Below are 20,771 nucleotides of genomic sequence, written 5' to 3'. Positions count from 1 at the left end.
TTTTTTAATTTATGAGATTTTAATATGTGAAAAAAAATACAGAATAGAGTATTACTACTGTGACAGATTCCATTAAAAAGAAAATAATTTTTCTATCTGGAGTCAAAAAACCTACATAAAGGCAAATAATTGTTAAGTAACAATGACAAATACCGTTATATTGCTTTAGAGTTTAAAAAAGCTATATTAGCCAATGAACAGAAATATCAACTGAACACCTTGATAAATGAAAAGGAAGGAGAACACGAAAGAATTAGGCCAACACTTATAAGAATAAACAAAAATAGTCAGTGCTCCCTCTAGCAGCACATTTGCTATGGCGGTAAACATTCTGCAATATATGTGTATCAAATCAACACATTATATATCTTAAATTACACAATATATTCATTATATCTCAATAAAGCTGGAAACAAAAAAGAAATAGTTCACTGAAATATCACATAACCAGGAGATCACAGAGTTTGGAATTCAAAGGACCACATGCCTATATGGTTAAATCTCACTATTTAAATGCTAATGAAATAATATGGCCTATAAATTTATATACTGGCTAACGTGACTCAAAGTATCTTAAGTAATGTACTGCAATATTACTTCTTTCATTAGTAAACCATGTCCTTGGATATATTTATGTTATTACAAGCAAAGAAATATCACAATGTGGAAAATACTAACATCTCCTCTTTCAAATAATGGAATGTCTTTTTAAAATAGGAATCACATGATCATGATATACTATCCAAATGGTACAAATGGTTAAGTTTCCTCTGCAACCCTATCACGCTAGCTGCTTTCCCCAACCCATTCCTCACCAATATTATCATGGGTATCCTTCCAGAGATACCATCTACACACACGAGCATATATGTATCTAGTCTGTATAAGTACACAGGTATATGTCTACTCCATACATTCTTCCCCAATACTATTCACTTTTCTCCATCTTCTTTTTATAGCTTAATAATTAGCTTCTCCATTAACAAATAACTTTCTGTATTTTTTTAGTTGATGAAACAGTGCTTGCCAACCTAAGTTTTAATTAAACTTAGTGAACCATTACATACACACATAAAAGGACACAAATCAGAAGTGTATAAGCTCAATAAAACATCACAAGTTGGACAGATCTATGAAATGACTAGATAAAAAACAGAACATTATCAAAGCTCCAAAAGCTACATTCATGTTTTCTCTCAGTTATATAAATTGTATCATAGAATACATATGATGTGTTCTACTTAGTTTTGGCATTTTTGTTTTCTGTTTTTTTTTTTTTTTTTTTTTTTTTTTTTTTTGGTTTGGCTTCTTTCAGTAAATATTACTTTCATGATGTGCATCCATGCTTCGCAGATACCAGCAGCTTGGTCATTTTTTGTATTCTAACAAATTCCAATGAATAAATATGCCACAGCATATTCTGCTGCTGAACATATGAATCATTTCTATCTTTGGACTATTATTCATTAGTGTTCCATGAACTTTCTCATACAGATCTTTTGATGTACATACAATGTGTTTTCTCAGGTATGTAACTAGGAGTAGATTTACTGAGTCAAAGAATAGATGGTTATGCTCAACTTGACTACATATTTCAAGTTTTTAAACATGATTCTATGAACTTACATTCCCACACATATATACGAAAGTTTTAGCTTCTCTGCTTTGTTACCAACACTCGGCATCACTCATCTCATTAATCTGATGGTACATGGTAGTATCTCACTGTGATTTTAATTTGTGTTGAAGTTTCTTAATGCAAACCTAAACCACTCTTTATGGATCAAAAGATAGCCTTCTGTAGGAAACTAAGGTGAGACGTGAAGATGTGTAGCAACTGGCCATGTGAAGTGTGTGCTGGAAAACTAGTACAAAAGCAGGCAGGCCATAATATTCCAGGCAAAGTAACATCACAGAAACACAGTGGTTGGAAATAAGATTGGAAATAAGAGAAAGCATGAGAGGTTTACAATTACTTTTGGGTAGAAGCATAGGCAAATATATAGCCAATAAAACAGAAATAGTAGCCACCTCTTCTGAGGCCTTTTATCATGAACATGAAAAGAATCTGCTGCAGGGTAGTAACCTAAGTCAGATTTGTTAGACAGGGAGAGAGAAAATGAGAAAGGGGGGAAGGGAAGGAAGAGAAGGGAAGTACTAGGGAGAAAGAATTCAAGAGGGGAAAGTAAAAAAGTAAATCAGTAAGAGAGCTATTATAACAATATAGCCAAGAGGTGACTGTGTGTGTTTGAGCTATTCAAGTAACAAGAAAGATGATGAAAACTAGGCAGACATTTAAAAAGAGTATACTGGGGCGCCTGGGTGGCTCAGTGGGTTAAGCCTCTGCTTTCAGCTCAGGTCATGATCTCAGGGTCCTGGGATCGAGGCCCACATCGGGCTCTCTGCTGAGTGGGGAGCCTGCTTTCCCCTCTCTCTCTGCCTACTTGTGATCACTCTCTGTGTCAAATAAATAAAATATTTAAAAATAAATAAATAAATAAATAAAGTATACTGAAAAGAGTAATCTGATGAATGATCACGGAAGAATTCATTGTTGACTCATATTCATTTGCCATTATTATGAATGCCCATGAAAATGCCTATAAATGAAGTGATGGGGATGAAAGAGTACACTGATCATGATGAGCAATGAATAATGTATAAAATTGTTGAACCACTATACTGTACACCTAAAACTAGTATAACACCATATATTAACTATACTGGAATTTAAAAAACTTAATTAAAAATGCCTATAAATCAATACAAAATGGAATAAACCCAAATACTGAAAAGAGAGAATGTCATCATTGGCTGAGAACACTTTCATCAAATTCCTGGAATACACAAAATAGAAACGAATGACACAGAAGACATAGTGAACACATAGCAAACAGGATTTGCACTGACAGCCACATAAATCAGAGAAACTGGGAGAGTTACAGAGGGTGGGGTGGGGGGGAATAAAAGGGTTAAAGTAAAGTCAGCCTAATGAACAAATAATTAAACTCCTCTTCCTTCCCTCCCCCATCATCTCTCTCCTTTAACCATTAAAAAACAAAAATAACAAAATGCTCCCTTAAACAAAGAGGAATTCTAAAGAGAGTTCTATTGGCCCAGACCTTTCTGGGGAATCCCAGCTTAGCATCCAAACTCATTACTTAATCTGAAGGAAAGCATACCAGTATAAACAGTAAAACCTAATTCTGAATAGACTACTGGGGGAGGAGGGGCAGACAGATGGATACACGATAAACATACAGCTAACAGTGAAGGAAATTCAGTAATTTACACATAGTGAAGTATTTAGTGTTAATTAGGGGCACCTGGGTGGCTCAGGTCATGATCTCAGGGGTCCTAGGATTAAGCTTGGAATCAGGCTCCTTGCTCAGCAGGGAGTCTGCATCTCCCTCTACGTACCCCCCGCTCCGCCTTCTCCCTCTCAAATAAATAAATAAAATATTTTTAAAATAAAAAGTATGTTTTTTAAAACAAATAAATAATAAAACAAATAAAGCACTGTTAATTCAAATCCTTAAAGAACTGTGAAATCATAAAACATGATCAATTGCAACATAAAAAAAATGATCAGAAAAGATTAAAGGGCTTCTGAAAACTAAATATATGACTGCAAAACCACGTTCTTCCCCCCCCCCCCCAAACAGAAGCAACTTTGCATTGATTGTTCCCTTTATCTATCTGGAATAACCTAGACCAGAATAAGTACATTTACTTCCTAACCACTTTTAAGTTTGTTACTTAAATGTCCCTTCTTCATGGGGCTTTCAGTGTTTATCCTATTTAAGATCATAAATAAAGATGCCTCATCTTTATCCTTTTCATGTTCCTTGCATTGGAAGCTTTTAAAATGAGAATGCCTTCATGAATTACTTTACTAAAAATACTAATAAATAAAATTGATATATAAATACCATTTTAAATTCTAAGTAAAATGAAAACAGAGTATTTTCTTTTAGAATATTTCCAATGTAAATTTTTAGAAGTACAATTTCTGGTTCAAAAGTAATAAAAATTAATACCAAATTAAAACAAAGAAAAAAACAGCAGAAAATTTAGTCTTATCTTCAGACAGAAAGTTTTAAATGCTTATTTACATATAAACTATCAAAATGATCTTGAAAGTTCACTTTTTATGATGGTTAAAATCTATGAGGAATTATTAGTCCATTACATTTTCCGTAAGACAAAGAGTAAGACATAGTTTAGATCTTACTGAAACAGAAAAGATATAATTAGCTAAAAACTATATTAAAAGAGCTAGTTTTTAGACCATCCCTGTGATGCTATGTATTTAGGTATAAACCCATTCCTATATTATTTTTTTAAAATACTGATTTTAAATAATTAGTATCTTTTACATCACATTTTTAAGAAATAAATCAATATATTCTCAATTCTTACATTCCCTCCCCAAGGAAAACCATTAATAGATCTTCAATAAAAATATTTCGATGAGAAACCTGAGTCCTACAAAAAGTTATAATGTAACTAAAGGCATTAAACATTATATCTTAAAAATCTAAGCAGCAGGGGCGCCTGGGTGGCTCAGTGGGTTAAGGCCTCTGCCTTCAGCTCAGGTTGTGATCTCAGGGTCGTGGGATCGAGCCCCGCATCGGACTCCCTGCTCAGCAGGGAGCCTGCTTCCCCCCTCCCCTCTCTCTGCCTGTCTCTCTGCCTACTTGTGATCTCTCTCTGTCAAATAAATAAAATCTTTAACCAAAAAAAAAAAAAAAAAATCTAAGCAGCAGAGTTCTAAGTTTATGTTAATAGTGAGCCCAATCTCATAAAGTTTCTATATAGAAATCTGAACTTGCAACATGAAAATGAACATTCTGACCAGAACCTTAAGGCTTTGAAAAAATATTTAACTAATTCATCAGGTACCAATTTAAAACATGAAAATAATAGACTGTACATACTTTTTGTAAATTAACATAATATTTAATATTTAGGGACATACTGTAAGAGAATATCTTAAAAATAATAATACCCATAATTACATCTTTCTGTTATAAGTTTGAGTTTCTTAATATGTCCGTTTTATTTATGTACCTACACATACTCACTTGGTTTAATGTATTATCTGTTTTTAGTTCTTTGTGATTGGAGTACTGGATATAAATTGGTTGGTTACGGAGATGAGGTGTCACAGCAGAATAGTAATTAACCATAGTAATAGCTGCTTCCTCTGTTGCTAGTTCCAAAAATGCCTGTAAAATAAAGAGCAAAAATTGGAATACTATGAATTATATTCAAGTAAACCTCAATATCTGTGTAATCTATTCAGCTAATGAGAAAAATCAGTATCTAGAGTATAACCTTCCCAGTTACATTTAGACACCCAAATAAGTCATCTTTATTTTCCATACACCACAAATGTGACCAAACAAAAGCTAGAGAAAATAAAATCCAAACATTTTTCAGTATCAGAATTTTACCATTCCGATACTAGAGAACACAAAAAGAGATTTCAAAGTCATTTTTAAACCAGTATAACTCAGAAAAGGGAAAAAATTAAAAATGAAATATAAGATTAGTGACATTAATTATATTTAAATGAATGTTGAATTTCATAATTTCTTTTAAAATGGTATCACTGGAAATTTTAAAAACCAACTCTCATTTTTAATATTCCTGCATCTTTCTGCCACAGGTACATTTATTCAATGAAGAATACCTAGGATTAGTGACTATTTTCTTCTAATGCTATCAGATAAATATTTCCATCTGATAAACTTAAAGGATAAGATGCTACTAGTGCCCCCATTAGTTTGTGTTGTTACAAAGTAGAGCCACAATAAAAGAAATCCTTCATTTGTATTTTCCACAATCTCATTATAACAATCCAAAAGTGAATTCAAAAGGCAAAATGTGAAAACTACATTGGCTCATTTTGGCTCCCTAGCATTAGTTTCTGAAATAGCATTACCAGGAAAAGTCAAAATAAGACTTCTGTTACGTTCTTTTAGAAAAGTTAAGACCTACCATATTCTATCTTTTTATTAGGATTAGCTAATCCCCTCATACGGGGTAGTTTGGGGCTTAACATTTTACAGGAGCTGAAAGAAGCATTACCTGATTTTTTCCTTTCAGCATAAGGATGTTGGTCACCTTACCAAAAGGTAAGCCTAAAGCAATAACTTCAGTTTCTGTCACTTCACCAGGTAATTTTCGAATATGAAGTACACGAGAAGGAGCACCATCCATTTTATCTTCTCCTTTAAATTTTTTGCTATCATTACCATTGGCTGAAAGACATTTTTAAAAGTTTTTATTAATTTTCCTCACTTGCATAAAAAACCCACACAAAACAAAGTTTAAAAAAGAACTTAAGAACATAGCTGAGTAAACCTGAATATTTCCTAAAAATTCAAAAGCCAGGCTTCCAAAGGAATAGAGAAAATCATATTCACCAATTATTATTAAATAAAATTACATTATCAATTAAGATAACTATTAGGTAAATGTTTTTGAACAGAACAGTTTCTGTTACTGTCACAGAGTAACAAATGATAAGTAAAAATATTAAAATGCAAATTTCATAAAGAAATTGTCCAATGCCTAAAGAACACAATTATCTTATAATTTAATCATTTTATTACTGACTAACAGAAATGAAAAAAACAAAACAAAACAGTAAAACTTCTGACCTGGCAAAAATTAAGGAGATTGTAATTTTACCTGGGATAATTATAAATGGTTCAATTTAGAAAATATACTCAAAACTGGGAACAAAGAAGGCAATGCTATAAAAATAATAATGCAGTCAATCCACAGGCTTACCTACAATGAGCCTCTCCTAATTTATTCATAATACCACTTAATCTACCTAAATATTTTGTCACTATCAACATCTATATTCTATAAAACACTCATGGATTTGATTAACTTTTTCTGTTACTCTCACCTTAAAGTAAACTGATACATTTTAATCAAAAAATTAGTTATCTGCCTTGATTCCAAAGCCTCACCAAAAATAAAAGTCCTACTAAAGACATAATAAAATAGGTCATGTTTTATGTTAAAACCATTTGAAGACCTTGCAGTCTATCCACTATTCCATATCAGTGGTTCCAAATGGTCTATGGACTAAAAGATGTTTCTGAAACTAAAACAAAGGATACTTAATAAGCTGAGAAATATACATGTACACTCCACTTGTGTGTAACTTTAGGTACTTCATGGTACTCCCCAAATCAAAACTACCCATAAATATATGTGTGCTGTGTGTGTGTGTGCGTGTGTGTATATATGTATATATACAACAACATCTATAAAATTCTAAGATCAATTTGATTTCTAAGTGTCTTTAAAGTTCATTCACACATTGATTCCTTACAAGTTACTGAGTACTGGGGCACCTGCGAGGCTCAGTCAGTTAAGCATCTGACTCTTGATTTCAGCTCAGGTCATAAGATCCTGCCCCAGGTCAGGCTCTGCACTGGGTGTGGAGCCTGCTCTAAGATCCTCTCTCCCTCTACCTCTGCCACTCCCCACCATTGGAGTATGCATGCTCTAAAAATAAGTAAATCATAAACAGAAGAGTTAATTAGTATCGAGAACGTGTTTGGCACTGTTTCAGGCTCTGGGGGTACCGCAGCGAACAAGATAATTATTAAGATCCCCAATGTTCTCTTACAGTCTATTGGTAGAGGTGGACTAACTAGTACACTACACTACAGGAGGATCTCCAAAACAAATATCACATTAGATACAACTGCCAACAAAGATTTATACTTTTCTCCCAAAGATCACGTAACATCAAAACCTACATTCTCTTCGTACTCTGTTACTCCCTCAGTTGGTGACTATTTTTAGAAGGGGTGGCTAATAAAAATTTATATTTTAGTGCTAAATATTATGAAAATTTTCATTTCAGGTGAGAATATAAGAACATGAAATGAGGGGAGGGCTAGCAAGATGGTGGAGGAGTTAGAGACCTAGATTTCATCTGGTCCCAGGAATTTAGCTAGAGAGTTATCAAACAATTCTAAGCACCTACGAACTCAACAGGAGATCAAAGAAAACAACAGCAGCAATTATGAACAGAAAAGCGACCACTTTCTGGAAATCATATTCTATCCCTTCACTGTATTTAACCTTATTTTTTTTACATTAAGTCCTTCTTTCTTTAAAATTTTGGGATACTCTTTCTTCTAACAGACCAAAATATACACTAAGTCTAGTGTATGGCTTTGTTCTATTCACCTGTCTAATCACATTCTCTTTTTTTATTACTAAATTTTCCCTTTCTTTTTTCAACCAACTTTTTATCTTACCAATTCTTTTTTTAAAATCTTTTCTAGTTTTCATTTTTATAGTCATATTCCATCCCTTTATTGTATTTACCCTTATTTTTGTTTATCTATGTGTGTGTATATATACACACACACATATACATGTATACACACACATACATTTTTTTTTCTTTTAAATTTGGGAGGCAGTTTCTTCTAACAGACCAAAATACATCCCAAATCAAATCTAGTGTGTGACTCTTCTATTCACTAGCCTGATCATTTTCTTTCTCCCCCCGCCTCCAAGTTTTGGGTCTCTTATTTGTTAAGTGTGTATTTTTCTGGGGTCACTGTTACCCTTTTAGCATTTTGTTTTCTCAATCATCTATTCTTCTCTAGACAAAATGACAAAACGGAAAAACCTAAAAAAAAAAAAAAAAAAAAAAAAGTATGGGGCAGTACCAACTGCCAGGGACCTAATCAACATGGACTTAGTAAGATGTTGGAACTAGAGTTCAGAATGATGATTATAAAGATACTAGCTGGGCTTGAAAAAAGCATAGAAGAAACTAGAGAATCCCTTTCTGGAGAAATAAAATCTAACAAAGTTGAATCCAAAAGGTTATTAATAAGGTATAATAAAAAATGGAGGCTCTAACTTCTAGGATAAATGAGGCAGGAGAGAGAATTAGGATAAAGAAGACCAAATGATGGAAAATAAAGAAGTTAAGGAAAAGAGAAATGAACAACTACGAGAACACGAAGGGAGAATTCAAGAGAAAAACTGAAACAATTTTAGAATTGGGATCCCAGAAGAAGAAAGAGAGGGGGACAGAAGGTATACTGGAGCAAATTATAGCAGAGAACCTCCCTAATTTGGGGAGGGAAACAGGCATCAAAATCCAGAAGGCACAGAAACCTCCCTTCAAAATCAGTAAAAAAATAGGTCAACACCCTGACATCTAATAGTAAAACTTACAAATCTCAGAGACAAAGAGAAAATCCTGAAAGCAGCTTGGGATAAAGGTCTGTAAAGCTACAAGTGTAGAAACATTAGATTGGCAGCAGACCAATCTAGAGACCTGGTGGGCCAGACAGGGCTGGCATGATATATTCAGGGTACTGAACAAGAAAAATATGCAGCCAAGAATACTATATCCAGCTAGGCTGTCACTGAAAATAGAGATATAAAAAGCTTCCAGGACAAATAGAAACTAAAAGAATTTGTGATCACCAAACCAGCCCTACAATAAATATTGAAAGTAGTCCTCTAAACAAAGAGAAAGCTTGAAAGTACCATAGACCAGAAAGGAACAGAGACAATATACAGTAATAGTCAACTTACAGGTAATACAATAGCACTAAATTCCTAACTTTCAATAGCTGCCCTGAATGTAAATGGGCTAAATGCCCCAATCAAAAGACATAGGGTATCAGACTGGATTAAAAAAAAAAACAAGAACTATCAATATGCTGTCTGCAAGAGACTCACTTGGACCTCTAGATTTCAAGTGATGCGGTAGAAAACCATTTGCCATGCTAACGGACATCAAAAGAAAGCTGGAGTGGCAATCCTTATATCAGATCAATTAGATTTTAATTAAGCCAAAGACTATAATAATAAAAGATGAGGAAGGACACTATATCATACTTAAAAGGGTCTACCCAACAAGAAGATCTAACAGTTGTAAATATTAATGCCAGTATGGGAGCAGCCAATTATATAAGGCAATTAATAACAAAATCAAAGAAACACATAGACAATAACACAGTAATAGTAGGGGACTTTAACACCCTCCTCACTGAAATGGACAGATCATCCAAGCAAAAGATCAACAAGGAAATAAAGGCTTTAAATGACACACTGGACCAGATGGACATCACAGATATATTCAGAACATTCCATCCCAAAGTAACAGAATACACATTCTTCTCGAGTGCACATGGAACATTCTCTAGAATAGATCACATCCTGGGTCACAAATCAAGTCTCAACCAGTACCAAAAGACTGGGATCATTCCCTGCATATTTTCAGACCACAATGCTTTGAAACTTGAACTTGATCACAAGGGGAAAATTGGAAAGTATTCAAATAAATGGATGCTAACGAGTATCCTACTAAAGAATGAATGGGTCAACCAGGAAATTAAAAAAGAATTGAAAAAATTCATGGAAACAAATGAAAATGAAAACAGAACTGTTCAAACTCTTTGGGATCCAGCCAAAGCGGTTCTAAGAGGAAAGTATATAGCAATACAAGCCTTTCTCAAGAAACAAGAAAGGTCTCAAATATACAACCTAACCCTAAACCTAAAGGAGCTAGAGAAAGAAGAGCAAAAAAAACTAAACTCAGCAGGAGAAGAGAAATCATAAAGATCAGAGCAGAAATCAACGAGACAGAAACCAAAAGAACAGCAGAATGATCGACAAAACTAAGAGCTGATTCTTTGAAATAATTAATAAGATGGATAAACCCCTAGCCAGACTTATCAAAAAGAATAAAGGACCCAAAAAACTAAAATCTTGAATGAAAGAGGAGAGATCACAACCAACACCAAAGAAATACAAACAATAACAAAACTTATTATGAGCAACTATAGACAATCTGGAAGAAATGAATGCATTCCTAGGAACATATAAACTACCAAAATTGAGTTAGGCAGAAACAGAAAACCTAAACAGACCCATAACCAGTAAGGAAATTGAAGCTGTAATAAAAAATCTCCCAACAAACAAGAGCCCAGGGCCAGACGGCTTCCCAGGGGATTCTACCAAACTTTTAAAGAAGAATTAATACCTATTCTCCCGAAACTGATCCAAAAAAATAGAAATGTAAGGAAAACTTCCAAACTCATTTTTTTAGGCCAACATTACCCTTGATCCCAAAACCAGACAAAGACCCCATCAAAAAGAAGCACAGACCAATATCCCTGATAAACACGGATGTAAAAATTCTCAGCAAAATACTAGCCAATAGGATCCAACAGTGCATTAAAAGGTTTGGTCACCACGACCAAGTGGGATTTATTCCTGGGCTGCTAGGTTGGTTCAACATGCACATATCAACCAACATGCACATATCAACCAACATGATACGATATATTAATAAAAGAACAAGAAACATGAGATACTCTCAACTGATACAGAAAAAGTATTTGACAAAGTACAGCATCCTTTCTTGATTAAAACTTCACAGTGTAGGGTTAGAGGGAACATACCTCAGTATCATAAAAGCCATCTAAGAAAAACCCATATAATGAGAATATCATTATAAATGGAGAAAAACCAAGAGCTTTTCCCCTAAGGTCAGGAAGATGGCAGGGATGTCCTCTATCACCATTGCTATTCAACATAGTACTAAAAGTCCTAGCCTCAGCAATCAAGACAACAAAAAGAAATAAAAGGCATCCAAATCAGCAAAGAAGTGAAACTCACATTCTTTGAAGATGATATATGACATTTTATGTGGAAAACCCAAAATTCTCCACTTCAAACCTGCTAGGACTCATACAAGAATTCAGTAAAATGGCAGGATATAAAAATCAATGCACAGAAATCAGCTGCATTTCTATAAACCAACAAGACAGAAGAAAGAAAGTAGGGAGTTGAACCCATATACAATTGCACCCAAAATCATAAGATACCTAGGGATAAATCTAACCAAAAGGGAAAAGAATCTGTGCTCACAAAACTATAGAATACTCATGAAAGAAATTGAGGAAGATACAGAGAAATGGAAAAACGTTCCGTATTCACAGATTGGAAGAACAAATATTGTGAAAATGTCCATGCTACCAAGACTAATCTACACATTTAATGCAATCCCTACCAAAGTACTATCAACTTTTTTTACAAAATGGAACAAATAATCCTAAAATTTGTATGGAAACAGAAAAGCCCCTGCGTGGCCACCAGAAAGGCTGAAAAAGAAAACCAAAGCTGCGGGCATCACAATGCCCAACTTCAAGCTCTATTACAAAGCTGTAATCATCAGACAGCATGGTACTGGCATAAAAACAGACACACAGATCAGACACACAGATCAATGGAACAGAATAGAGAACCCAGAAATGGACCCTCAACTCTATGGTCAACTAATCTTTGACAAAGCGGGAAAGAATGTCCAATGGAAAAAAGACAATCTTTTCAACAAATGGCGTTGGGAAAATTGGACAACCACATGCAGAAGAATGAAAATGGACCATTTCCTTACACCACACACAAAAATAGATTCAAAAATGGATGAAAGACCTAAATGTGAGACAGGAATCCATCAAAATTCTTCAGGAGAACACAGGCAGCAACCTCTTCAACCTCAGCCATAGCAATTTCTTCCTAGACACATCGTCAAAGGCAAGGAAAGCAAGGAAAATTAACTATTGGGACTTCATCAAGATCAAAAGCTTTTGCACAGCAAAGGAAACAGTCAACAAAACCAAAGACAACCAACAGAATGGGAGAAGGTATTTGCAAATGACATATCAGATAAAGGGCTAGTATCCAAAATCTACAAAGACCTTATCAAACTCAACACCCAAAGAACAAATAATCCAAGGAAGAAAGCAGAAGAATGAACAGACATGTCTCCAAAGAAGACATCAGATGGCTAAGAGACACATGAAAAAGTGCTCAACATCACTCGGCATCATGGAAATACAAATCAAAACCACAATGAGATCCACCTCACACCAGTCAAAATGGCTACAATTAGCAAGTCAGGAAATGACAGATGTTGGCGAGGATACAGAGAAAGGGGAACCCTCCTATACTGTTGGTGGGAATGCAAGCTGATGCAGCCACTCTGAAAAACAGTATGGAGATTCCTCAAAAAGTTGAAAATAGAGCTACCCTCTCATCCAGCACTACTGGGTATTTATTCCAAAGATACGATGTAGTGATCAGAAGGGGCAAGTGCACCCCAATATTCACAGCAGCAATGTCCACAATAGCCAAACTATGGAAAGAGCCTAGATGTCCATCAACAGATGAATGAAGAAGATGTAAGATAGATAGACAGATGAAAAGGAATATTATGCAACCATCAAAAAATGAAATCTTGCCATTTGCAACAACATGGGTGGAACTACAGGGTATTATGATAAATGAAATAAGTCAATCAGAGAAAGACAATTATCATATGATCTCACTGACATCAATGTGGAATTTGAGAAACAAGTCAGAGGAGCATAGAAGAAGAAAGGAAAAATGAAACAAGACAAAACCAGAGGGGGAGACAAACCTAAGAGACTCAATCTCAGGGGTGGAGGATGGTGGGAGGGATGGGGAGCCTAGGGGATGGACATTGGGGAGGGTACGTGCTACGGTGAGCGCTGTGAATTGTGTAAGACTGATGAATCACACACCTATACCCCTGAAACAAATAATACATTATAGGTTAATAAAAATATATATAAATAAAAACCAAAAAAGAAAAGAATATAAAATGAGGGAATGTGGACTTTTTAATCATATGACTAAGCATACTTCCATATATAAAAACACTCCATGCTGTGAAGTGTGTAAACCTGGTGATTCACAGACCTGTACCCCTGGGGATAAAAATGCATTATATGTTTATAAAAAATTTTTTAAAAATTAAAAAATTAAAAAAAAAAAAAGAAAAAAACACTCCATACCTGGAAAAGAAAAAGGACACAAGAAAATATATAGCCCATATTAGTTCATGAAACACATAGGCCATTTATTAGCCTATCAGAGAAGTAAGGAAGTCAGGGTGTCTCTGGGTTATAGATCTGTGATTTCTCAGAAGACAAAGTACAATAACTTGGACTTCTTTCCATGATCTTTTCCCTTCCACTCCCCAGGTAAACCCACAAACTTTTGGTTTGTGAATGTAAAACCAGTAATAATTAAAATGATTTCAAAGAACCAAAGCAACAACAATGTAGTAATGCTTTTATTCATGCATATAGGTTGTATAAAAATTATAGAAATCTCTAATCACATTTTCCATATGTTATTCAGTCTTCTTAAAGCCTTTTGCTTAAGATGTTCTTCCTAAATTCAAAATAATATGTTAAAAAAAAAAAAGTAAAAACTATTTCTATTTGAATACTTCCCGAGTGGTTTTCTACCTCAATTCTATAGTGAACATCTTCACCTCTGATCAGTCTATCCTTTCCTTGACTGACCTTTGCTCTTCAGTGGTATTTACCTACAGTTTTGACATAAACGGTCTAATTTGTCATTTGTTAAATCCATCCATGATCAAAATACTGTGAGCCCTTTCACACTTACCAATCTCTCTGTTGTCACAACATCCTTAACAATTCATTTCTTGTTTTCTTACTTCTCTGATTCATTTTACAGCTGCTTCAAACCCTCTGCTTACGTACTCATTCCCAGTAATAGCTGGGAGTTCCTCAAGCCGTTTTGGCCCCCAAGTCTTAGCTTTACTTGCTCATGTGAACACTCTAGCACTTCTGTCTCAAAACCCAACTTCTCATTTAATTTGTAAATCTATTATTTTAGTCCCACTCCTTCACCAATATTCTAATTCTATGCTTCCAACTATGTATCAACCTGAACTACAACATTTCAAAACTTTATACTTCTACTTATTTATATAGTAGAAACTAACAAAATGTAAGTACATTCTCAATCTCTTAAGTCTTTCACACTCAAGCATTTATAAAGAGCACTGGTAGCATCCATTATCAAATGCGAAACTGAAAAGAAAAACAGTTTCAATTCCAAGCAGTTTTAAGTTAGACTTCAGGGAAAAGCATAATGTTATAGAAGCTGTTGGCTTTAGAAAAAATAAAAAATCAAAAGAATATGAGTTATGAAAAATGAATGTCTGTACATTTTACTTCCCTATTTGGGAAAGCAGAAATTTAAAAAAGGGTTAACTAGAAATGCAGGTATATTCAGAGAGAGATTTCTATTATTCTGCTAGTTGTTTAGTCAAGACTAACAGCCACCACACAAAAAAATCTTAGGTTTACTGTAAAAACTGGCTGTAAATGCATTTTTAAGAAGCTGCACAGCCCACTTGTCAAAAGCACCTTACGCGTGAGCTAGAAAAAATAGACACCTAGACTAAACTAGAAGTCTCATGTGCTGAAATACTTTCAAACCATTATAACAAAATGAGATGACATTACATAAAAATGTCTTCACGAAGAAGTTAAAATGAAAACCCCAGAGTTCTGAGTACCATATATCAGAATCCATGGAATGATTTCAGTTCTTTCACATAAAGCAAAATGTCACACTTTCAGCAATAATAAATCCTGCTATTATAGAATAACAATTAGCAGCACTGACAGAAATATATATGACTTAACTTAAAGGAATATTCCATATCCACAGCTATAAAGAAATGACTCAAAAAATTTTACAGTTGTCAAGGCTCCTTCCCACTAACAAATAGTTACAAACTCCTTTCAATAAAATCCAATCTCAGTACTAGTTGGAGCTAGTTGTTTTCTTTTTTAATGTTTCACTTTTATTTCTGAAGGAACTAACGCTTTACAATTTAATCTTAATACACTAACTTAGTAGATATTTACCTGAGACTAAGGTTCTAATGACATTAACTTTTGTTACTTCTAAAATTATTTTTTTGACACAAAAACTAGGTAGGTATATATTGAGAAAGAAAGTCTAGACAGATAATGGAAAGGCCACTGAGATAGATTTTTTTAGAAACAAAATTCTATAGTAAGGTAAATTTGAGGAAACATTTTGAATAAATCTGGAATATAACAATGAAATGCTGTTCTGTATCTGATAACCATAGAAGTTTCTTTATAATATGGTCTATAAAAGTACCTTTTTTGAGACACTTAGATGACAATAGCATATTTTTCCAGGCAAGTGTAATCACTAGTTCTTAAAGGTCTTTTTTGCCATTTGCTCTTATATGCGACAATATTCAAATCAGACTCTAAGAACATAAACAGATTCTCATCTTTTTATGTTAAGGGGAAAAAAATCTTAAAACTCCATGTTTCCACTGTGAATAAAGGTAAAATAAATTGAATGCATATAAATTTATGTTAAAACAAGGCTTTAAGGAGTATTATTCCATCATTCCAAGACTCAATTCATTTTTTGGTCATAAAATACATTAAGTATCATTCCTAAACATGCTTTTAACAGACAATTCTTTCCACCAAAAACAAATCCCCTTTTCCACTATCTTCCCTTTGTTAATGGGACTATTATCCATCAACCCATCAAGTCTAAGCCCAAACTAATACTTCTCCCAAACTAGTCTATTTCCAAATAACTCAGAAGTTATAATTTCTTGATACATCATTTCCTCCATATTCTAAGAACCTAAAACTGAGGACACTTAATATCTCTGGAGCAGATTATTGTTAAAAGTGTTTAACTGCCCTATGTACAGCAGTGACCCCCCACCCCCCAACACACACACGAAATACAAATGGAAGAAAAAACCTTTTTAAAATGTAAATCTGGTAAAGTTTAAAGTCCTCAACAAATCAAATCCTATATCCAAACCCCTACCTATCTGGACTCAACTTCAGTCATTCCCCCCCTCATATTTCACATTCCAGCCAAAAAAAACCCAAAAAAACAAAAAACAAAAAACTAAGGGTAGTTCTTGATTCCCAGAGATAGCCTACTGTTTCAAACAAATTTTGGATTGCACAACTTAGTTAATTGATATGGAAACATGTCCAATACTGCAGAGAATTCCCTTGTACTTCTTGTTAATCCCAACACCCACCATAGGCAACATTTATACTTAAAATGGATTATCTGTTCTTTATAAAACTTTATAAAAATGGAATCACAGATTCATTTCAGTGATTTCTGTTTTCTGTCTGGCTTCTTGTGCTTCATAATGTGCTTCTTAATATTCACTCATGTTTTTGTGTTTGTTAATAGTCATTCCTTTGTTACTAATTAGTACTCTACTATATGATTATACCACAATTCATTGACCCATCTTCCTATTCTGTGTCACAGACATTTGGTAATTTCAAGTTTGGGACCATAATGAATAAAGTTTTTTATATACATATTTTACAAGTCTCCTTCATTGGGTAAAAACCTAGATGTAGAAGTACTGGATGATAGGCCACGTTTATGTTTAACTTTGTAAGATACTGCCAAGCTGTTTTCCAAACTATTTTACACTTTTACCAGCCATGGTGAATTGTTCCATTTGCTCTATATCTGCATCATTTATGTTGCCAATCTGTTTAACTTTTGCCAAGATTCTAGTTGGCGTAACAAGATACCTCATAGCAGTAGTTATAACTTGTTTTTTCTTGAGGACTAGTACGTATTTTCATGTGCTCATTAGCCAGTCATATACTTTCTTTTATCTATTTCAAAAAGTTGGCTATTTGTATTTTAGATGTGAAAGAATTATTTCAAAGAAAGAAAGAATTCTTTATATATTCTGCAGAGAAGTCCTTTGTCAAAAATATGTATTAATATGTGAATATTAGTATCTTTTCCCAATCTGTGACTTGCCTTTTCATTATCTTAACAACATCTTCTGATGAGAAGGTTTTCATTTAGGTAAGATGTGGAGTTTATAAACTATTGCTTTATGGGTAGTGGTTTTTGTGTCTTCCCTAATAAATCTTTACCTCAAGTTGTGAATATATTCTATAATTATTTTTTAAAAGCTTTTACATTTCATTTTTTAGGTTTAGGTATATATTCATCTATTATTTCTGTACTGTATTAAGTAATTTGAGTTTCTTTTTTTCATATGTGTTTCCAACTTTCTGGCACCATTTCTCCAACTGAATGACCAAGACACCTTTGTAAGTAATCAGTGGACCTTAAATGTAGGTGTTTACTTCTGCACACTATTCTGTAAATACTCATCTTGCTAATATTAAACTGTTTGATTACGACAAGTCTACTGTGAATCTTGAAATTAGATCGTGTTGACTTTTTTCTTTTGGAAATGGTTTTATTTAGTTCATCTAGATTCTTTTTTATTTCCACATAAATTTTAGAATCCACTTGTCAATTTCAATTTAAAAGCCTGTTGAGCTTGACTGACTTTAAGATTCAATTCCATTCAATTTTGGAGAAAATGGCATTTTAAAATATTGAGCTTTCTGATTCATGAACATGGTTTCTTTCTCACTTAGGTCTCTAATATCTTTCTGCCATGTCTTGTATAGTTACTGGTGTTAATGTCTCCCACGTTATTTGTCAAATTTATTCCTTAATATTTTGTCTTTCTCAGATTTTTGTAAATGCATTTTTAAATTTTCATTTTCCAATAATTAGCTAATAATATCAGGAAACTATTTTTGTATAATGAACTTTTATTATGTAACCCTTCTAAATTCAGTGATCAGTTCTATGAAATATTTTGTAGATTCCTTTGGGTTTTTTATTTTAAAAATCATGGTGGCACAACACTAATGGACTAGAGTGTATTATGCTAAGAAAAGTAAGTCAGAGAAAGACAAATATGTGATTTCACTCATATGTGGAAGTTAAGAAATGAAACAGATGAACAAGGGGAGGGGAAGGAAAAATAAAATAAGATAAAAACAGGAAGGCAAACCATCAGAGAGTGTATAGTTAAGAGAACAAACTGAGGGTTGCTAGAAGGGAAAAGAGTAGAGGGATGGAGTAAATGGGTGATGAATATTAAAGAGGACACTTACTGAGATGAGCACTTGGTATTATATGTAAGTGATGAATCATTAAATTCTGAAACCAATACTAAACTTTATGTTAACTAACTTAAATTAGTTGAATTTAAATTTTTAAAAAATTACATAGCAAATAGTTGAATGGCAAGTTTATACAAAGTCAGATATTTAAAAATAGTAACCAAATATCATATGCAGTATTGTGAATTGCCAGAAACACTTACACTTCTCTGTAATTAATAAACAAATGTAATAAATATAATAAAATTAAACTCAATTTCAAAATAAAAACAAAAATAAGATAGTTTTACTTCTACCTTTTTAAGATTTATGGTTTTTATTCTACATGTGCTTATGTAAGCAAAAAGCTGGAAAAATTGTGAACACAGAAATCCTTACTTCATTCCTGTTTAATTCAAGGAAAAACATTCAGTATTTCACTATTAAAGAATGGAATTTGTTTTAGGCTCTTATTAGACCTTTATTCTCCTTGTGGAAGTTCCCTTATCTTGCTAGTTTTCTAAGATTTTTATCATGAATGAATGTTGTATTCTTCAAATGCTTTTTCTCTATTGACATGAAATTTTTTTCTTCTTCATTCTATTATTGTGATAAATTATACTGAGTTCACTTGCAAATGTTAAACCTTACAATCCTCCAGTAGGCCTCAATTAATAATTATTGAATTATTATTTACATATTGCTGGATGTGATCTGCTAACATTTTGTTAAGAATGTCTGCATTTGACCAATATCCTTGATGAACACAGATGCAAAAATTCTCACCAAAATACTAGCCAATAGGATTCAACAGTACATTAAAAGGATTATTCACCACGACCAAGTGGGATTTATTCCAGGGCTGCAAGGTTGGTTCAACATCCGCAAATCAATCAATGTGATACAACACATTAATAAAAGAAAGAACAAGAACCATATGATACTCTCAATAGATGCTGAAAAAGCATTTGACAAAGTACAGCATCCTTTCCTGATCAAAACTCTTCAAAGTGTAGGGATAGAGGGCACATACCTCAATATTATCAAAGCCATCTATGAAAAGCCCACCACAAATATCATTCTCAATGGAGAAAAACTGAAAGCTTTTCCGCTAAGGTCAGGAACACGGCAGGGATGTCCATTATCACCACTGCTATTCAACATAGTACTAGAAGTACTAGCCTCAGCAATCAGACAACAAAAGGAAATTAAAGGCATCCAAATCGGCAAAGAAGAAGTCAAACTATCACTCTTCGCAGATGATATGATACTCTATGTGGAAAACCCAAAAGACTCCACTCCAAAACTGCTAGAACTTGTACAGGAATTCAGTAAAGTGTCAGGATATAAAATCAATGCACAGAAATCAGTTACATTTCTCTACACCAACAACAAGACAGAAGAAAGAGAAATTAAGGAGTCAATCCCATTTACAATTGCACCCAAACTATAAAATACCTAGGAATAAACCTAACCAAAGAGACTAAGAATCTATACACAGAAAACTATAAAGTACTCATGAAAGAAATTGAGGAAGACACAAAGAAATGGAAAAATGTTCCATGCTCCTGGATTGGAAGAATAAATATTGTGAAAATGTCTATGCTACCTAAAGCAATCTACACATTTAATGCAATTCCTATCAAAGTACCATCCATTTATTTCAAAGAAATGGAACAAATAATCCTAAAATTTATATGGAACCAGAAAAGACCTCGAATAGCCAAAGCAATATTGAAAAAGAAAGCCAAAGTTGGTGGCATCACAATTCCGGACTTCAAGCTCTATTACAAAGCTGTACTGGCACAAAAACAGACACATAGATCAGTGGAACAGAATAGAGAGCCCAGAAATAGACCCTCAACTCTATGGTCAACTAATCTT

At 33.6% G+C, this 20,771-nt stretch overlaps 1 protein-coding gene across 1 annotated transcript in view; it reads right to left on the bottom strand.

The window, feature by feature from the left end:
- The window catches only part of LOC111142780 (polypyrimidine tract binding protein 2), an 88,871-nt gene that overhangs the window by 33,163 nt on the left and 34,937 nt on the right, over positions 1-20,771 (bottom strand). The window contains exons 4-5 of the mRNA XM_022496076.1: positions 6,097-6,269; positions 5,088-5,231 (exon numbers count right to left, since the gene is read on the bottom strand). Of these exons, the coding sequence (XP_022351784.1) occupies positions 5,088-5,231; positions 6,097-6,269 (317 nt within the window). The remainder of the gene's footprint in view (positions 1-5,087; positions 5,232-6,096; positions 6,270-20,771) is intronic.

This window comes from Enhydra lutris, unplaced genomic scaffold (assembly GCF_002288905.1).
Source record: "Enhydra lutris kenyoni isolate GAN:26980312 unplaced genomic scaffold, ASM228890v2 scaffoldscaffold9, whole genome shotgun sequence".
Lineage (NCBI taxonomy): Eukaryota > Metazoa > Chordata > Mammalia > Carnivora > Mustelidae > Enhydra > Enhydra lutris.
Note: the sequence above shows the minus strand (reverse complement) of the source record. Positions and strands in the feature narration are given on the sequence as shown.